General features: G+C 54.3%; 2 protein-coding genes across 2 annotated transcripts; both read left to right on the forward strand.

Annotated features, from left to right (window-relative positions):
• The first annotated feature begins 1111 nt into the window (after positions 1-1111).
• On the forward strand, positions 1112-7441 carry AP2VIII7 (AP2 domain transcription factor AP2VIII-7). Its single transcript, XM_002365553.1, has 3 exons — positions 1112-3952; positions 4240-4336; positions 4712-7441. Exons 1-3 carry the CDS (start codon positions 1889-1891, stop codon positions 5161-5163), a joined length of 2613 nt encoding a protein of 870 aa, XP_002365594.1. The 5' UTR covers positions 1112-1888; the 3' UTR covers positions 5164-7441.
• A 2008-nt stretch (positions 7442-9449) lies between these two features.
• TGME49_269000 (ABC transporter family protein) lies at positions 9450-18256 on the forward strand (the record flags this gene model as incomplete). Its single annotated transcript, XM_002365552.2, has 9 exons — positions 9450-11229; positions 11857-11972; positions 12445-12519; positions 12917-13097; positions 13689-13954; positions 14891-15321; positions 16210-16312; positions 16972-17181; positions 18026-18256. The coding sequence occupies 9 exons, from the start codon at positions 9450-9452 to the stop codon at positions 18254-18256; spliced, it is 3393 nt and encodes a 1130-aa protein (XP_002365593.2).
• Between the last annotated feature and the right edge of the window lie 2128 nt (positions 18257-20384).

The raw sequence follows: 20384 nt of genomic DNA on the forward strand, positions 1-20384 counted from the left end.
TGTTGTTTCGACTTTCGCTCGCAACGTATGACTAACAACCGTATCTACGATTGCTCAAAAAAAAACACGGCAAAACAATCAATCAATGCGTTCCGAAAAGGCGACTTCCCCCTAAGATCACTGAATCTGTCCGTTGCGCACAACCTTTTCCAAGAACTCTCCCCACTGGTGGCTTCGACAAAAAGATAAGGAACTCGGGATGTGTGTGCGGGCACTTTAGAACGCCCCGTTCCAACGAACTTTGTGTGTGTGTGAGTCTGCCCCAGGCAGACCCCAGATGGCTGGTATTCCCGTATGTGGCGGTGAAGCAAGCTGTAGCACAACACTCCTCGCGGTGTTTCTCGTGCAGTCAGCCGGGGACACCAGAAACATTGATCACCTGTTTCGTGCCGCACAGACGTCGTCCACTTGCATCTGCACTGTGGATAAAACGAACGTTCGGTTGAATGTTTTTTGATGCGCCTTCTCACTCTTCCGTCTGCGGCGTTCGAGACTTGTATAACATCACGTTGTGAGAAACTCGAGGCGCCCCTGGGACCGGGTCTTCATGTTTTGTACTTCGTTGTGGCTTCTCAGCATCACACCGCGCACGATGTTTCTCGCGCGGCTGGGTCGTGAGGAGGGTAAGAGTTCAGACACGAGAAACTAAGAAAGTCTGAGATTCGCTTGTCTGGAGACATGCGTGCGCAAAAATGACGTGTGTGATGGGGAAAAAATTTCTCCGGAGATGCATCTTCTATGGTGAGACGTAGCCAGACCTGGAGGCAACTGGCAGCGCCGCCGCACGGCCGCTTCCTCTCGCGTGCATTTGCCCGAAAGACGAGGGCAGACAGCATTTTGTGCGTTTGTCACGAAGTGAAGACAGCAAAGCGCGCCTCGAAGCCGCTACCCCCAGGAGCGGCCGATCCGCAGAAGGTGTCGAGAGTTTGGTGACGAAAGACAGCCTGGTGAAAACTCTCATTTCGTGCGCGAAAAAACGGAGGCAGCTTGCTGCGTTAGGTTTTGGCGGGCCGCCTGCAGCGACGCTCGACGATCGGGCAAACACTATTGGCCGACCAAAGTTGACGATAGCCGAGACGGGTTTTCTCGTCGCATGTCATCCCGCCGGACTGGCAGAAGGTAGCAAGCGGTTTCGTGGTCCAACCGTCAGGTTCAGTGCGCGTAACTCGGTGGGTGGGAGAGTAGTAGAAGGACGAGCACGGCAGACCGGCTCTCTTATCTGCCGAGCGTCGCACGCCGGGGACTCTCTCCACCACCGGTATCCACCAGTTTTCCATCCGCCGCAAATCCGTGCCTTTCTCCGGGAGACATTTTTCGCTTCTCGGAATTCGTCTGCGTTATGCTTTCCGATTCTCGCGCAGGGCACTTTTGTTCCAAGTCCAGCGTCCACTGTTTAGATATTGCGTTTCAGCCAGCCCAGCCAGCCCAGCCAGCCCGGGTCGTGCGCGACATGTCGCCTAGAAAGCGACACTCCCCTGAACGAAGAAGAGACGGTGGACAGGCTTGAGGAAAAAAGTGGTGCCTGCGTAGCCGATGCGTAGAGCCCCCGGTTCGGATCTCAGTCGCAACTGAAACGCGAGGCAGTCGAGAAAAAACGTCACTGTCGTCGTCGGAAACACCTGAATTCTCTGAGATTCGAAACCTGTCCGTGGGCAGGCGCGCGTGCGTGGGGCGGGTTGCAGGCGCGCGCTCTAGTGTTCCTCAAGTTCGTCTCTCCGGAGTGGAAATGCCGTACGGGGGGAGCACAGCCGCACCGAAGGTTCGCGTCGAGACGAGTGTCCAGCACAACGCTTGCTTTTCCTAAACGTTTTCTCACGACGAAGGGCGTCCCTCCCCGCGAGGTTCTGTGTCCATTTTTCTGCCCAGAGTCGTCTCACCCAGTGAAACGATGGCGCGGGCAGCAGCCGCTCCTCGGGACGAACGTAGGGCCGACTGCGGGGGGGCTGGCCCTTCTGCTGTTGCCGAGTTCAACGATGCTTTTCCTTCAGTCTCCAGCTCTCACGACGAGAAACCTTGCAAAGAAGACATGCGGGTGGCAGAGCCGTTTGGAGAACCCCTGCTTCCGGACGACCATTGGGCCGCCGCAGTCACCACCACGGCACCTGGGGATGACCCAGGCGAGCTTTCTGGAAAGACGGCAAAAGAACTCAGTGCCTTGCCTTCTTCCCGCAGACGCAGAAGCCAGTCCGCAGAGCGGGTCTCAACTACGAGCGCTGCATCACACGCCTCAGACCCCTCCCAGAGTTTCCTCGATCTTCTTCCCCCCGCCAGCTGCGCCTCTTCGCTCTCGTCATCTCCCGGCGCGGACGGGAGTAACGGTCTCCTCTCGCCGGCAGGTGGAGTGGGGAGACACTCCAGAGAAGTCACTGACGACGCGCGTGAGTCGCCAACTTCCGGCGATGCTCCTCAGGCGCGTGATGACCACGGAAACCTGGCTTCACCGACTGCCCTATCAGAGGTCGCCAACGCTCTCCAGACCGCGCCCGCGAGCTCTGCGGGCGGAGGCTCCGGGCGTGGGCGAGCCGCAGGCGCTTCTCAGAAGAGAGCATGGGGCGCCTCGGCGGCCAAGCGCGACAACGCGGCGACTTCCGGGACGAGCAAGCCCTCTGGAAGTCTCAGCCACGGCGCGTTTGTCGTGCCAGCCAAACTTGCAGCGAACGAAGAGGAAACCGAGAACAACCTCCTGTCTTCCGTGGCAACTCAGGCGGGCTGGCTATCTCTGGAAGGTGACAGCATGCGGGGCCGGGGCGGCGCGGCCTACCAGGGCAGCGATGAGCCGGCGAACAACGGGGCCTCACGCGCCAGCAAAAACGCGTGTGGGTCTCTCTCGACAGGGGCAGCAGCGGCTGCAAGTGACAGGACAGCACTACTTGCGGGTGAAAACGCGGCGCCTTCAGGTCCGTCGACGAGACGCGGAAACAGTCTTGGCTCCGGTTCTAATGGCGCCGCGACGGCAGGGGGGAGCACGGGGCGTCGAGACCCGCGGGCCTCACCGTTTCCAGGTGTGAAATTCTGTAGCTCCCGGAACGCATGGATTGCCCGGTGGTCGGAGAACGGCCAGGAAAAGTGGAAGACGTTTCCAGTACGCGACTCCACCTTCGAAGAGGCGCGCCGTCGCGCTCTCGAGTTCAGACAAGGCAAGGACCGCAAGAAGTACGAGCGCCTTTGGCAGCAGCTTAGTGCGGATGCAGAGGGCGGCGGCGGACCGGGGAAGAGTCCGGGACCGAGTGCACGCGGGGGAGGCACTTCCCCGAGCGGGGGCGCTTGCGACCCGTCGGGAAATGCGACTGCAGGGGTGGAGGGGTTCCGCAGCCCCGCAGTGTCTTTCTCCCCAGGCGGGAGCGTGCGCGGAAGTGGCTCCAGCAGTGGAGGTTTGGGCAGTCCGTCGGGGGCGGTATCGCAGGACATTTTCTCGCGGCTGAGTCCCGCGACCTACACGGGAGGTCCTGGCCTTGACGAGGCTCTCGAGAACAGCCGAGCGGCCGCAGCGGGCCTGCTGTTCAGTGACCTGCAACGGCATCGCTGGTTGGAAGAAGCGTTGTTGGGGTCTGGCCCCGACGGCAGCCCTGCGCAGCTTACACCGTCGACCGGAAAAGCTGGCCTAGACGCTGCACTTCGAGATCGATTTTCCCGGTGGCCAGCGACCGGCGCCGGCAGACTTAACGGGGTAGACTGCGGGAATGGAGGAATCGTCGAACAGAGTCAGGGCAAGAAACGGAGCTGCGCAGCGGCTGGACTTGCTGGGTTTTCAGAGTTCTCGGGACTCCTTGCTGGCGCCTTGGAAGAAGCCGCCACCGGGACCACTTCCCCCAAGAAGAAATCCAAAATGCACCGCAGAGAACTCCGCGACGGCCTCGTCCTCACCGGCCTGGATGCTGATCTTGACAGACAGAATGTACCACCGTGCGTTGGCGGACCCGTTGACGGCCTCGGCGAAGATGCTGCCGAATACGTAAGTGGAGTAGAGTTTCGGATACACCCCAAGGCAAGGCGACGAGCTTCATCGTTGCGTCCCCTCCGCGTCAGTGATGATTTACACGCGCTACAGGGTTTCGCACACACCTAGACACACAAAATTCCAGCTTTTTTTGCGTAGATCTTGCCACATGTGCGTTCCGGGGCTCCGGGGGACAGGCCTTGTTGGCGGAAAAGGCTCTCTGATGTGTGCATGCGTGACTCGTGTGAGAGGCGATGCGATCTTCATATTCGGTTTGCCTGTCCTCGTGTGGTCCCGTGTAGCTTTCTGCGGATCCAACGGTGAACTCGCTCCTCGGAGTCGGATCTCTCTTCCAGTCCAGCTTCCCCTTGGCATGCAAAAGAGAAAACCGCATCGCTGGTGAGTTGTTTTCCGAGAGTGCAAAACATTGTGTTTTTGCGGCTTCAGAACGTCGTGCATGCTTGTGCCATTTCAAACGCACTCGGTGTACTTGTGGTCTGGCAACTTGTTTGTGTGTGCTTGTCTGCTATGATGTTTTTGCAATGGAATGTTGTGTCTATATCCTATCATGTACAATACTGCCCGAGTCTCGTATGTCTAGGGAGCTGTGCGCATAAGGGGGATAGATAACTGAACACACACGTTGAGGAGGAGGATGAGTTATTTCTTGTGTCGTTTGGGGGAGGGCGATCGTGTTGGAACGGCTCTGCGTGAGAGGCTCAGATTCGAGCCGATGATTTGCAATCGCGTCGTGCATGTGTGTCGTTGCTGCAGAGATTGGAATGGGCCTGGACCGGTGGCAACAGACTTCTCGAGGATCTTTTCTAGGTGACCCCGGTGCAACGGAAGATGCCTGCAGGAATTTGTTGAATGCCAAGGCACTGGGGATGTACAAAGATGCCCTGATTCTAATTCTCGATGACCTGCTGTCTCATGGGATCTCACTTTTGAGTCCGCGGGGGGAGAACGGGCCGTCCTCAATGTGCGGGAACGGCATGGCGTGGCGGGCGAAGCAAAAGGGTGCAGAGAGACCTATGCGGCGGGTCGTAGAGGCTTTGCGTCGCCGCGTGGCGGATGCGTCTGTGTTCCGAGTAGTGTCGCCTTTCATCAAGCTGTTTGAGGCATGCATTCTGGAAAAGAAAGTTCCTAGCCAGTTCGATGCTCGGTCGCAAATCCTCTATCTTAACGCGTTGAGTGCGTTGTACGAAGTCGCTATCCCGGCGTGAGGAGGACTCTTCAAGCCGCGACGGTGACAAGGGTCGGTGACGCTTGTGTTGCTACCGTCATTTCCAGACCAGGGACCGAGAAGTATTTTGTTTTCTCCGTACTTCTGTGTAGCCGCGGGAGTCTTTTCAGAAGAACGTTGTGCGCCTGCACGGGGCTGGCGGCGGGGGGCCGCGCTGTTCCCCTGCCTGCCTGGCGGTGACGCATGGCTGTAGTCGGGACTCTTCTCAACTGTTCACATGCCGGGCTCAAGATGTCTCATGCAGTTTTGCAGTGAAATAATGCGGAAATTTCTCCACCCAGGGATTGGTTGTCTTGCTCGAGACAGCACTTACGTAGAGGGTTAACAGGCAAGGTTCTGTTCCTATTCATGTTCACGTACCTCGTTTGATTCGGTGGGAGACAGGGACCTGCGGCTTGTAGTTCGCGGGATAAATTTAATTTCGTGTATGAACTTGTGGGAAGTTTCCGCTCGACTCCCTGTCAGTTTCGACGCAGTTGTTGCAGGGAGAAAAGCGGCCCTGTTTTTTCGGTGCGCACGTGTTACTCCACATTCGCTTCCATTGCATTTAAAGGAGTTGATGACCAACAGTGAACCCCTTCTTCCCAAGAGGTGATGCGCCGTTCGCTGTCGGGATGCCGCAGGCACTGTTTCTCTTCATTGACAGTCTCGTGGTGACGGGTGGCGGACAGTCGGGGGAGGTGGTGAGAGGGTCGGTGGCTTTCGAAACTGACAATAAAGTCCTGCTTCCTTCGGGTGCGTGTCGCTGTATGTGTCCTGCGGCTTGCGAGTTCGTGCTTCGGGCCATGGAGTGCTACCTCGTTGTTTTTCATGCAAACGAGCACCTGCACAACGGGCGTCAGTCCTGCAGTCTTTCGAACGCGTCCCCCGAGCAAAGGTTCCATCCAACTGTAGGGACTGTCCTGGAAGCGGCAGATCGGAGTCGCCTCGTTTCGCTCACCAACTTCGGCGATGACCCCAGTGTGCGTCCGTGCGAGCGTGTACCCAGCCAACTGAGAGATCGACATGCACACAGTGACGTGGTTTGGGCTCGGCGTTTTTGTCGGCATGCTCTCAGCGGGGTTTAGAATGGCTCCAGGAAGCAGCTTCAGAATGTTTAGGGAAACGTTTATTTCCTCTTCTTCTAGGAACAATGGAGGCATGCTGCAATGACGTTCACGTATGTCACGTGGCTGCCGTCCACGTGGATATCTCAGTTCGTTGACACCCGCCACCATGTTTTCGCTTTTTTTATTGCCGGAGAACTTCTGTTCTCCGTGGCTGGAAGATTCGAGAAACGAAGCCAAAGCAGACCGCGGGGGACTGCCCCGAGACAGCGAAGGGAGTGCGGCTCGGCCGCAAGTGTGTATTCTCTTCTCTCCGGGGTATCCGTGGCCAGGACGATTTTCAGTCGCATGCCTACGTTTCTGCTGGCACTCTTTTTGTATGTGTGTGCCGATAGTGTGTACACTTTTAATATTAATGCATGCCTCGTTTAAGGTGTGTGCATGTGTCTTGTGACTGTCTTTTCGGCGTCCTGGGAAAGGTCCGGCGCGCGAGCGGCAACGAACGATCGCTTCCGTGAATGCGGAGGTTCGACAGAAAACGCACTGGGACGTGACGGCGCCTGCGTCGCGTTCTGGCACAATTCTTCAAGCCCGCGATGCACGTCTGACGTTCTCTTCCAGAATGTCTTGATGAAATTTTGGAATTACACCCACCGAATATTTATCGTTTGTGTATAGATACACCAGGAAACATGTAGGTGCACGTATCCGTCGCGTGACGGAACAATTCAGCGGGAGCGAAGTGAGGGATTCGTGACATGTTCGTGTGTTGGAGGGCTCCGTAAATGCGCCCTGCTTTGCTCTACGGCACGCGGGGTCGGGATCGCACCAGGGGAGTTTTTCACACTGTAGGTGCACAATGCGATCTTGTCAGTTTGGCTTAAATGTTTCTTTTTTTCCACGGTAGCATGCTGCATGTGACCGTTCCTGTGTGCAGACCAGTCGGCCTCGGGTCCTGTGCGGGGACTGGCGTAAAAGCCGTTTTCCTCTGTTGGTTCACGTGTACTGTAGCATCGGTGAATAAGACACGAAAGTACACTGCTTATTCATCGTAACAGAATTGTTATTCTGCTGCCGTATAGGACTTGTACGTGTGCACAAACCCGTCAAGAACGATACAATCGTCTTCGGAGCATGACACAGCGGTGGGATGACGGTCCGACAGGGAGCATCAGCAGATCGCTGTGCTCTCTGAATCAAATTTCTCTCCACAAAAGGAGGGTATCTTCACCTTCCCCAGAACTCATCAGGCGCCTTCGAAGAGGGGTGATTTCTGACGGCCAGATAGAAAAAGCCGTAGCTGACTTGCTCACCAGACCCTTGAGCGCACAATCAATGGAAACTGTAGGGTCACGATTTTGTGCAGGTTACAGCGAACGTTTGAATCTGACACTGTTCGAGGTACTTTCGATGTCGTCGGCGTCTGTCTCGAAACCACGTCATGCAAACAAAGCGGCAACGGTAGTGACATGCCTAGAAGAGTCTGAGTCTTTTGCAGCCTAGTAGAACCTGGAGATGCGGATGACCGCGGCAAGTGATGTTGACTAGCAACTCAACGAAACATCTGCACACAACGGGTGAATGTTTCTGCACGACGATGCTCAGCGTTACTCGTTCCGGTTCGTAACTGAATGTTCGCGTCCGTGAGGATTCCCCTTTGATGGAACGATGAACTGCAGATCTCCAGGGTGTGCTGCTGGTGATGGATGTTGCCTCTCCACTCCTTTGGCAGGCTTCTAGGTGTCGCAGCGTAATGAGGCTCTCTCTTGGAGCGTCCACTGCCTTCCAACTGTAGAGTAAGAAGCTGTGTTTCCACCTGCCATTTTCCGCACATACAGTAATAATTAGCTGAAACGGTTCCTCGGTGGCTCGCATGTTGACAACGGCCACTCCGCCTCTACATAGCAAATTCTTGTTCCCCGAAGAACACCCTGCCTATGATTGGCACAGCGGAGCCGCACCAACAGACAAACTAAACATGCGGCATTGGATTCGCTGCGCTGAATATCAAGCGAAGCAGTATTCCAAGATCTTGCAAAGCGCACTGGGTTTTTGGTAGGAGTTCCAGCCGCTCACAGAGGTCAAGCAGGTGCCGGGCTTCCCCCCTCATTGGCCAGTGAAACAGGTGATCTTTTGTCATTTTCTGTCAAACTGGGGTGTATGCGCTGTCATCTGTTTCAGGGGGGGATTTCTGCGGATCTAAATATTATGCCCACCACAGAACCGATGCCGAATGCCCTTCATGACGCATGGTATTGAAGTCCAGCACTTTTAGCTGTCTTAGGCAGTCCAGGGAGATGCTGTTTTGCAGCAAAACGGTAGAGAACTTGGTTCGTTGCTTCTCAAAACTGGAGTCCTAGTCAGTGTCCAAAGACATCACGATTTTAGATCGGCTGGTACCGAGTATCAACCCTAATACTAATTGAGTGAGTTAAACGTTACAGGGTTGAACTGTGTAAACATCATTATTTTATGTTTGCTGTCGCTACTACAATGTGTCTGTTCACTAGAGTCGCGTGGGTCTGCGGCGTCCGAATGTCCGCATCTGTCCGTCTCCCTGCACAAGTTTCCAGCATCCCTCAACTTAATGGGTTTCCTGCCAAGTGCTAGACGCTTCGTGCGTCACAGAACCTGTGTACAGCAGCGACAACCTGTTCGTTGATTCCCGAACAACCTATAAACCCTCCTCCCTCGGTACAAAGCACGTTACCGCCACTTCTGCTTTTCTCGCTTCTTTCTTTTTGCGTTTGCATGCGCCAAGACGATCACTAACTAGCACGTGCCACTGGGCTGTCTCAAGACCATCGTCTCTCCGAGCGACAGGAATCCAGTTTCCTCTTATTTTGCCGACGCTGTCCTTGTCAGGAGCCTTGGTCTTTTACTTTCCACTCTTAACCAGTCTAAGCACTTGCGCTTCTCTCCCTGTCGTCGAAAAATGTCGCGAGTTATCTGCGCTGCCTAGCTGCTGTGAAGAGTCGAGACACGCTACCGAGGTTTAGCCGTACGCGTTTAATACACGGACTGCAGCGTTGCTTGACTTTTCCGTCCCTCTTTTGTCAGTTTTCGTTTTTTTGTTCACTTGCAACACTAAAGTCCAGAGAGGGGCTCGTTTGTCGTCTCTCTCTTCAGGTATACCTTTTTTGCTTCTACCTTCGCAGTGAACGCCACAAGCTCGACTGGCCGCACATGTACCACATGTACACCTGTGCTTCTAGCCATTATGCAGCCGCCCACGAGAGCCCCGTTTTTCCCGTTTTCTCTCTTGCGTGGAAGAAAAGCTCGAGAGACTTGCACCTGCCGTTCTGTCGCCAGCACTGAGGGGCCAAACACGTTCGGGCCGCGAGCTCGTCCCGGTTGTCACGCCCACCAGGTTGCCCCCTCGAAGGAGTCTTTCCATTCTTCCGCGTTTCAGCTCGTCTCCGCTTCTCGCCTCTCTCCTCTGATGAGTTCCTGCTTCGTCTCTTTCCTGAGATACCCTTCCTTTCGGCCTTCTGCACCTTTTTCTGCCCCTCCATCCTCTTCTACGGTGCCGATCTCGACGCCGTCCGACTTCTCTCACTCCGCTCCCGCGTCGTGGCGTTGCGTCCCGACTGCTCCTTCTGCTCTTCATGCTCCCTTTTCTTTCACCACACAGGCCGCCCATCTGTCTTCCTGTGTGTTCGACGGGTGCTCTCGACTTCCCTGCAGCGAACCTGGGAGTCCCCAGACGCTTCAGCGAGCTCTGGCAACCACCTCGGCTACGGCCTTCCTGCGGACAGCATGTATGTCACATCGCCTCAGGCGGCGGCCCGATGCTTGGACTTCTGGGTGCTCGGGACAGACAGACAATGCCACAGCAAGCCCCTGCGTGAGGCCTTTGCTGCGCCCACCCGTCGACACGGCGTCTCGAGCTGCTGCAAATGACAAAGACGCCCCGCAACCGACCTGTTTCTGGAGGAATGCGAGGACGTCTCGTGCTGTCCACCGAAACCAAACGGACATGAACTTCTCGTCCTTCAGCTGCAGCCTTCGGCCGTGCCGCCACACGCTTGCGAAGGCTGCTGGTCACCACGCGCCGCTGTCGAGACACTCCCTGCAGTCACTCCCAGAATCGCGGATTCGCGGAGGAACAGTTTCTCGAGGTGATTCACCCGGCTCACTCACCCTCTCGCCTCGAAACATGTCGTCAGACGCGATGCCTGTGCATCCCCTCTACTTCCCTTCTGCCGTTCCCTTCTCCACGACGTCAGGCTCAAATTCCTCTACCTTTTCTTGCCCTTCACCCTCTTCCTCGACTTCTTCAACTTCCTCGACGTCCTCAACTTCTTCAACTTCTTCAACTTCCTCGACTTCCTCGACTTCTTCAACTTCTTCAACTTCCTCGACTTCTTCACCTTTTCTTCTGTCTCGTTCCCACAGTGTAGACTGTCGCGCCTGCCCAGTGTCGCGGGCTCCACCAAATCCTACTTCTCTCCAACTTCTGTTTTCTCTGTTTCCTTTTCTCTGGCCCACGGCGCTGAAGGATCGCCTCCGCGTCCTGGGGTCTGTCGCATGTCTCGTCACAGCCAAGGTTCTCACGATTCAGGCGCCGCTCCTCCTCGCCAACCTCGTCGACGCCTTCCAAGTTCTCCCCCACAACTCCCCCCTCTCTCCTTCTGGAGCGTCCCCTTCCTCAGGAGACACCTCCCTCCTCGCTTCTTCTGGAGAGACTTCGTCTTCGCTGTCGCCTTCTGCTGCGCCAGCCGAGGGTGCGCGCGAGGCGGGGAAATCCGGGGAATCTGCGGGACGCGAGAGGCGAGACGAAGGCTCTACCGTGCGTCTGTCTCCTCTTGCGGAAGGTCCTGCTTCTCCAGCCACTGAGGAAAGAACAGCAGCAGGGAAAGCAGGGACGTCTGTCGGAGGCCGAGACGCAGGCGCTGTGCATGCGTTGGACACTGAGCACCTCAGAAACACTGCACAGATCGTCTCCGTACCTCTCGGGGTTGTCTGCGGCTTTCCGGTAGCCAGAATCGCCGCCACTGGTAGGTTCTAACAGAGCCAGATGTGTCTCGTTTCTCGCTGGGCAGGCCAGCAAGACAGAGGCATCTCTCAAAGGCGATTCAGGTTCTCTTCACTCGCTGCAATGCCCGCGAGAGCTACAAACATCTGTCGCAAGGTTGCCTAACAGCAGGGGCGTTGTTTTCGGTGAACGTCGCGTCCTCCTAGTGCACCTGTACAACTCCACAGAGGTCGCACGAAACCACCCGTGGATACACGACGTTTCCGTCTACGCTTGCGTTTGCATAAATACGCCGCAATGAGAACTCAAATGTTTTACCACGTAAAACAAATGTCTACCGGAGATACACGTGAATGGACAAGCCACAAATGCTCTGAACATATATATATATATATATATGTATATTTATATTTATGTTCAGGTATAAGATTTAGAGACAGTCTGAGGAATTAAGCCAACGAGAGTGGCACATGTTGTTCACCCGTATTCTGTACGAATATGTGAAGCGCGAGCCGCCGGGGATTTCCAGTGATGCCACCAGGTTCCGTTTCCCGACCGATTTTGCACCGTAGCTGTGAAGACAATGAAGGTTCGACGGAGGCGTCGCTGTGAGGTTTCTGAAGAGTTTTTTCTTCTTGCGTGTTTGTAGGATTCAACGAACTGCGATCAACTTTGTTTACGCGCGTTAGTCAAAATGCGAGTTGCGATTTTTCGTGTCACGCCTTTCTTCATCTCCACGCTCTCGCCCTGTTCCACGATAAACGAGTAGGTTCTTTAAGCGCGCCCCGCGAACAGGCGTCTTTGTGTTGGACCCGAATTCGTGCGTTTCCTCACATTTAGAGTTTAGTTGAAGTCCCCAGCAACAACGTTGTGTCTAGGCTCATCAGAAAATACCTGGATATATGTATATATATATATATATATATGTATTTGTTCTGTAATCCTCGTCGAGTTTCCTGGCATTGCACGCAGTGCGTGGAATCGACGTTCCGAGCCGGCGTTGATGTGCGACTGCTCCACCGAGGTTTTATGAGTTCGACCTCGCCATGGGAAGAGCAGCGTCTCGTGCTGACTTTGCGGAAGCTCTCCTTGCTGCATGAGCGAACTCCGATCGACTGCCTGAGATTTCGAGGAATGTTCGCAGCCTTCAACTGAGACACAGAACTCCGAAACTTCTCTCAGATTCTTTGAAGATGCACACTGGAGAGACAAGATGTCTTCGTTTCTTTGTGTGCAGGCCGGCGAGTTGTCTGTCCTGATTAGTCGCGGCATGAAGTCTGTCACGGCTCTTTTGAACGTTCTTCTTTTCCAGGTGCGTCCAGAACTTCATTTTTGTGGCCTGCATGCGCGAGACCGATCCACATATGGCACGGAGCATAGCCTCAGGATCAGGACTCTTGATGCCGGGACTCTGGATCGAGACGGGGGGGGAGGGGGGGGACTCAAGGGTGCGCCTTCTCTGTACGGTTCTGGCATTTCTTCGAGTTTCAGGTTTCGTCTGCGTGTTTCTCGAATGTCCCCTGCTTGGGATTCGGATTAAGGTTTATGACTTTGGCTGCGGTTTAGAAGTTTCAGTTTTGGACTTTGCGGAGGGCCAAGACATCGTCGTGTAGGTGTACCGTTCGGGGGTTCGTCCCCTCGTTCGAGTTTTGCCTGTTTCGGCCGCGTGCGTTTCTGAAGAGAGTCGGTCGCGTCGGTGCGCGTTGCAGATGGTGCCGACGGCGCTCGAGTTCGCGCTCGTTCTGTATCTCCTGGGCTCGAAAGTCGGCGGTCCTGTCGCGTGCATCACGTCTCTGACGATGGCTGTGTATGTGGCGTTTACGGCCGCGGTGACGGCGCGGCGCACGAAGATTCGGAAAGAAATGATCGCAGCTGAGCAGCAGTCCGTAGGTAAGGGAGACCGACAGACGCCGGGCCGAGAGGCATCATGAGGAAGACACATGGAAGGGGGACGAAGGGAAGAAACGAGAAAGCGAGGAAAGGCTTGCAAAGGCGCGAAGCCGGAGAAGTGAGCGAGAGAGCGAAAGAGACCAGCGGGGATAAGAAGAGACAGAACAGAAAGAGAGGGAGACGGAGAGACGGGGAAGGCGAACAGAGTGGAGCAAGCACGACGGGAGACGGTGTTGAGGAAGAGAGCTGGCAACTATACACAGTGGCAGAAAAAACAGCGAGGGACGCTGCACACCGTAGTAACCGGAACTGCGACAAAGAACTGAGAGCTCCGAGCGCAGAGGCGAGGCACATAACGCCCTGTGGGGTGCAGCAAAGATTCTGTTGTGGTGGCTGTGATATGTATGTTTCGCCGTTTGTGGTGGGGTGTCAACAAATGACTGCTCCTTGCTTGTGGCAACGATTTCTCCGCTCTTTTCACGATGGCTTGAAACGTCTCCCGCCCCCCGTCCATTCCTCTCAAGGATACAGGACAAGACAGCAAGGATCTCTGGCGCATGCGTGGTGTCTCTTGTGTTGACACTGGCGCAGGTTTGTTGGTGGACTCTCTCGCAAACGCAGAAGCCGTGCGCTTCTTCACTGCTGAGAAAGGCGAACTTTCGCGATTCGAGGCCGTCCAGAGACGCTACGCGGAGAAGCATGTCTCTGTAAATCAGAGTCTGGCGTTCCTCAATTTCGGGCAACAACTGATCTTCAATGTCGGAGTCCTCGGATCCCTCGCCTACACTGCCTCGCAAGTAGCAGCGGGCCTCTTGCCTGTCGGACATATCGTCCTCGTCAGCAGTCTCCTGCTGCAGGTGCGTTGGCATCCCAAGAAGAAAACAAAGAGTGACCCCCCCCCGCCGCCCGCTCAGGGAGAATCTCACTTGTCGCGCTCGCATGTCTCCGCTCTTCTCTTTAGACCTTCCGTTCCTTCCTCGCCGTCGACTGGCTCGTGCACCAGTCCTCTCTCTTGCGTCCTGCCCTTTGAGTTTTCCTTCTTTCCTTGCTCGCGTTGCGGACTTCGACCTTCTCTCCGCAAGTCTTTGGCTGGACCGCGCAGCTCGACGCGCTCCTGTAGGAGAAGGGATTCCATCCGAACCGGCGATGTGGTGCATTGTCTGTCCTCAAAGTGTGAATGAAAACTCGAGGAATCTGAACTGAAAAGATCACCATAGCAACTCAGAAGATCCGGACGCGTTTCGTGACCGTCGTCACCCTAATAAGAATGTCAATGCAGAGGCGCAGCTTGAGACAGGGAGGACTTGCAGGAGTTTTATTCCTGCTTGACTCTGCGCAGCCTTCACGAGCACTCCAAACTGGGCTGGCTGTGTACAACAGTTACCAAGACCGTGTCTGTACCTCGTAACTGGAGGTTTTTGCGGTATCCGAGGTACTGCGTCTCGTTAGCAGCTACGAAACGATGTCGTCTCTCGCCTTCACAGTTGGAGACGTATCTGTTTCTGTTGCATCCGCGGCACTTCGCAGGCGTCGATTCCTGTTACGATGCTTCGTCCTCTATCGTTTGAGACTCCCGCAGCCCCAGGTCGGCTTAAGCAAGGGATCGGTCTTTACAAAACGTATGTCTCTGTGCATCTGTAGAACGCTCTTTTGACTTGGACTCGAAAGTTCTTTTTCCTCGCCGCTCTTTCTAAAGCTCGCGTACCCTTTTGTGGAGTTCGGCATCCCTCAGGTCTCTCCACCGTTCCGCGTGGACGAAACCTGTGTTGTTTGCATGTGCGCGCGCTCCTCAGCTCGCCGTACCGCTGAACTTCGTCGGCACCATCTACCGGGAGACGAGCTTGAATCTGGCGGACCTGGAGAAACTGTACGAACTCATGAACCATCATCCACCGATTGTCAACCCACCAGACGCGAGGCCGTTTGTGCTGAAGGGCGGCGCCGTCGCCTTCGAGAACGTCAGATTCGCGTACCCTCCGTCGCCGCTGCGGCCGGGAAGCCTACCCTCGAAGACGGGAGACGACGAGAAGCCGGAAGCCTCCCGCATGCTCTTGGATGACGTCTCCTTCTCCGTCGACGCGGGCAAGAAAGTCGCGATTGTGGGTCCAAGTGGAGTGGGGAAGAGCACTCTGATCAAGCTGCTCTTCCGCATGTTCGATCCGGCGAGTGGCACCGTCCGTATCGACGACCAGGATGTGAAAGAGCTGGATCTCCATTCCTTCAGGTTCGCAAGAACCGTCCATTCAGGGCAAGAAAGCGAGGCTTTTCGAGGCGATTTTGCCAGTCGTTTTCGCTAAGGAGAGAGGTGAAGAAGCAGCGAGGAATTTCGGCAACTCGCGCATAACTTTTGTGCGAAGTTTCCGAGGGCGGCTGAGTTTCACTTGCTAAGACTGCAGCTCGGAAAACTCAAGTGCTTCTCTACTGGGTTTACATTTTCACAACCAGATTATCAAGATTACAGACGCCCCGCTTCGACACCAAGGCCTTTCGGGATATTTGTCGCATCTGGATCGACTGCACGAGACCCACCCTGCATGCACAGAGCTCAGTAACTGTCTAAGGAGAGGTTGATAGATAGAAAGATAGAGACGCAAATTTCCGATACATAGATGTAGAAGGATAGACAGATGTAGAGGGATATATATATATATAGATACAGTTAAATAAATACAGCTGTATGTAGACAGATATAGATGTAGATACATAGATAGCTAGAAATCGGTCGATGGATAGATCATAGAAATAGGTGTAGACAGATAGGTGTAGATAGATAGCTGTAGATAGGTATAGACAAGTATAGGCAGATAGGTACCGGTAGATACATACGTATAGATGGCCATGTGTAGATACGTAAGTGTGTAGATGTCTAGATAGATACATGTAGATAGATAGAAGGGTATAGATAGATATAGGTTTAGAGAGATAGGCGTAGAGAGATATACGATTGACTAGATAGGTAAGAATGCGGGTGTATACATCCAGGTTCACAGAGAAATATGTAGTTTCATTCTGAGTCTATCTGAGTGTGGATGTTGGGACCATCGTGTCTGTGAGATGCGTGGTGGAGTTCGACGAGTTCTGCTCCGTTTGGTTTCGTTACGTCTCTGTTCAGACGGCAAATCGGGGTCGTCCCGCAAGACATGGTTCTCTTCAACGACACGATCGAATTCAATATCAAATATGGCTGTCCTTCTGCGACAGACGAAGAGATGCGGGTACGCAGCGACAGAGTGTTCTGTAACGACAGATGGACTCCTCAGCGACAGCGCTGTCGCTGCTATCCTTATGGGCCATCCGTTGTATCAGTAGCCTTCTGTTCCCTCCCGAGATCCTTCCTTCTCTTTTCGTGTGTCTTCCCTCTTTTCGTTTCTCTCTCTCTTCTGTTCCCTTTGCCGTCTTTGCTTCTGAGGCCTCTCGAACGAGTCAGAGACAGAGACAACGCGGTCTTAGCAACTGACTGCGTGGTTTCTGAAGTAACAAGAGAAAGGCCTGGGGTTCTTGATACTGCATCTCTCCCGCTTTCGTCCCCCGTTTCCTCGTGTGCTTGCGTAGTCTGCATGCGCGTGGACCTCTCTGTCCATACACGAAGAGACGCAGATTGCCTCATCGAGAGCCTTTCGGCGTTTCCCCAACAAGGTTACGCGTCAACGCGTTGGGACGCAGACGCATGTGAGAAACAGGTATTAGGGTGGCAGAGGTTGTCCGGAACCTGGGAGTCTTCTGCGCGGCTTGGCGGTTTGTAGAGTGAGAGAGACGTCGCGTACCTTTTGTGAACCATGGATAACGTGGAAATGCCAAGATGTTCAATTCGAAGCGCTCGTCCGAACCTGCGCACAGAGTAGTCGTGAGTCTCGCGTTTCTCCTCCCGTTCTAGGCTGCAGCCAAGCAAGCGGAAATCGACGACGTGATCATGCGCATGCCTCAAGGCTACAGCACCGTCGTGGGCGAGAGGGGTCTGAAGCTGAGTGGCGGCGAGCGCCAGCGGATCGGCATCGCGAGGTGTCTCCTCAGAAATCCAGCAATCGCCGTTTTCGACGAAGCCACCAGTGCGCTCGACTCGCACACGGAGCAAAAGATTCTAAAGGTGAGAGAAGAGCAGAGGCGAGAACAGTCAGTGGGCGGAAACGAAGAAAAAGACACAGCGAACCAGCAAGGGGACGAAGTGACCAAAAGACGGAGGGACAGTAAATTCGAGAGAAAAAAACGGAGAGAGACGCAACCAGGAGAGGTTGCTGGGTTACGTCCGACGGTGGCAGGTGCTTCTCTGTCACTTCTCTGAGTTGGGCGGAACTCCTTTCCTCGACCTCGCCTGTACACGCGCGCGCGACGTTTTCGAACATGCACAGAGCGGTGTAAACGTGGAGTAGACAGGTGGAGTGAACGAGACAACACAGCGCAAAGGAAGGAAGGAAGGGTGGAATAGCAACTCGTTAGCCGTATCGCTCTTGTAAAAACGGGTGTGAGACGGCCTTCCCTTGTCACACCGCGTAACGCGCTGTTCGGAAGCTGCCCTCTACAGAGGGAACGCGACTTGCAGTCAGGGACGCAGTGCATCACTTTTTGCATGCAGAGACTGCGTCTCGCTGGTAAGAGAAGTGAGACGAGTGATCCACATGCAACGCCTCGACTGGGCGTTCACGGAGGTATTTTAAAAATGTTTCCCTCTGGGGGGGCATTTACCACGCGTTGGACGCGACGGGAGTGTAGATCCCGAAGGTCTTTGTTTTCCGGGTCCCCGCTGTAATGTGGTGCAGTCTGGAGAAATGTAGAAATCCCGTTTTTTACTACGCGTTGTTTCGGAGCATAGCTTCAGTTGCTGTCGGATGAGTTCTTCGCATGCGTAGCAGCTTGAACTAGAGTTTCCTCCACGGCGAGTGCATTTGTGTCGCTGTGGCGTCTCACTTGCCCCTGCGTCTTTCGCACCTCAGGCCTTTCGAGCGATGGCTAGAGGCCGCACGACGCTCGTGATCGCGCATCGTCTGAGCACGATTTCGGATGCAGACAAAATCATTTATTTGAAAGAGGGGAAAATTGCAGAGATGGGCACCCACGCGGAGTTGCTCGAGAAGGAGCGCGGCCTCTACCGGGCGCTCTGGGAGTCTCAGCAACACCAGGAGCAGGAGGAGGCCGTCTCGACGCCCGATCTGACGCTGAGCTAAACGGCGAGCGTAGAAGGAAGATGTCTTTTCTCGCGCCGCGAAACTCGGGAAGGAAAAGGTAGTACTCATTCACGACACACCAAAGCGGAGGTGATCACAAATGCGTATACACACACGCAACAACTTTTTCGACTGGAGGTATGGATCGTGCATCCACGTGTGGTGCTGGGGAAGAACCGTAGCTCTCTTCCACGGTTCTTTGCACCAGTCGACGCGGCAGCTACGTAGAGACCTCGTTCAAAGGTCGTATGGCGGCGCGCATCAGGCAAGCCACAGCGAGACGCAGAAACGCGACGGAAAAGAGAAAAACGATGGAAGAAACAAGAGCAACAGGCACGCAGAGAAAGTGGCCATGCGCCATGGGCTTCGAGAGGCCGCAGGCCCTTCGATCGACTTTGTGAAAACGCGTTCAGGCTTTCACCGCCCTCTCGTTGCATGTGAATGCACGAAATTCTGTATTCGTACATATATATATATATGTAGATTGATGCATAGTATGCAAACGCCTACGTCACTATATGCAAGTGTATTTGCAGGAAGCAAATACGTAAATCTACGCGCAAGTAGGTCTTTACCGTACCAGGAGGGATGCAGACAGGTAGGGTAGATATATGGTTGATTTTTCCAGCGAGACGGAGCATCTGCTGAGGAGCGTGGACCGGTGCATTCACGGCACTCGGCATTTTGTTTTGGACGGCGGAACGGAACTCGCAGTGAAACGCCAAGGTGACAACCTCAACGAGATGCTGCGGAAATAAACTCTTCCGACGGTGTGTGGGTTGTGAAGAGCTGCAGGGAGATTTTCTGTTTCTGTGACAAACAGCAGATTTTACGGAGACAAAATTCCGATTTTTTAAAAGTGGGCTGTGAAGTGCAGGGAAAATTGTTTTCAGACACGGGATTTTGCGGACGTCAACATGTCCGGTTCTCGATCGACGCACAGTGCCGGCAGATGTGTTTGTATTCTTTTCGTTCTAAATTTACCGCAATTTCACAGACACGAAAACTTTGAATTCGGGTCGAATGGAACACCGAGAGGTGCGTGTCTATTCTTTCCGTGACAAAGGAAACATTACGGAAATAAACACCGTTGATTTTCGCTGCGGACCGTAGAGGTGCTTATAAGCATGTAGAGGACCAAAATTGTGCCGTATGCATGTAGTATTTGCCTACCGTGTGACGCTGTGTCGCGTCCGATTTATCACCTATCACATAATATACATAAATCAGTTCTTTTCTTGGCTATCGAGGGGGTGGCAATTGCGGACTTGATCGAAACATGGGTTCGTTGTGTTGCATCTGCCGCCGGATTGAACCTCTTTAGCGTCGCAGATGCCGCACGCCGTCGTGTTTGTGGCTTTGCCTAAGAGAAGACAAATGCCAGCTGCGTATGTGAAGAGAATTCCGCGTCTGTGTTGTTGAATGCTCGCCGCAGAGCGCGAGTCTGTTTCTTGTACGCCAGTGGGCGAGGCACTCGAATGTGGAGTGGGACGTGCATGCGATCCGTGGAGAAGCGAGTTTTATGTGCCGAAGAAAGACATCCATTTTGAAAGACCATTTTTCATGAGATTTCTGCACACACGGAAGACCTAAAGTGGTGCAGGCGATTTTTTCTCCCGCGACTCGGTCGTGTGATTGACGGACCTGAGCAGCGTCAACTGATTTGCTGAAGAAAGCAGAGGGGAGATAGGAGATTCCAAAAGCCCCAGGCGGGCGCTGCCACAGTTGGTTTCAAGCATATCTTATACGCGCCTTTGCTCGCGTTGTTTGCCACACAATCCCTAGTCGATATGTGTGACTCCATGAAAAACACGAATCGATCGAGACAAAAAGACTGATTACCCGCGTCCTGTCGCCCGACTCTATCCTTCTGCTCCCTCGCTAGTTCCACGGTCCTTTTCTAAACTCGCCTCTGTTGAGTCGTGCGAAACACATCAGACAAGACTTCTTACCGGGACCACGATTTCTTTACTGCTCTGCTGTGCACCACGATTCACTGGACTGCTTAAGACAGCTTAACGTGCTGGACTTCAGTGTCTTACGCTCTGTCCCTTTGTCGACTCAGAGCGAGTGAACAGAGACAAGGTAGTACCTAGGACACTGCACACGCCTCCATTTAAGGGAGACA

This window comes from Toxoplasma gondii, chromosome VIII (genome assembly GCF_000006565.2).
Source record: "Toxoplasma gondii ME49 chromosome VIII, whole genome shotgun sequence".
NCBI lineage: Eukaryota > Apicomplexa > Conoidasida > Eucoccidiorida > Sarcocystidae > Toxoplasma > Toxoplasma gondii.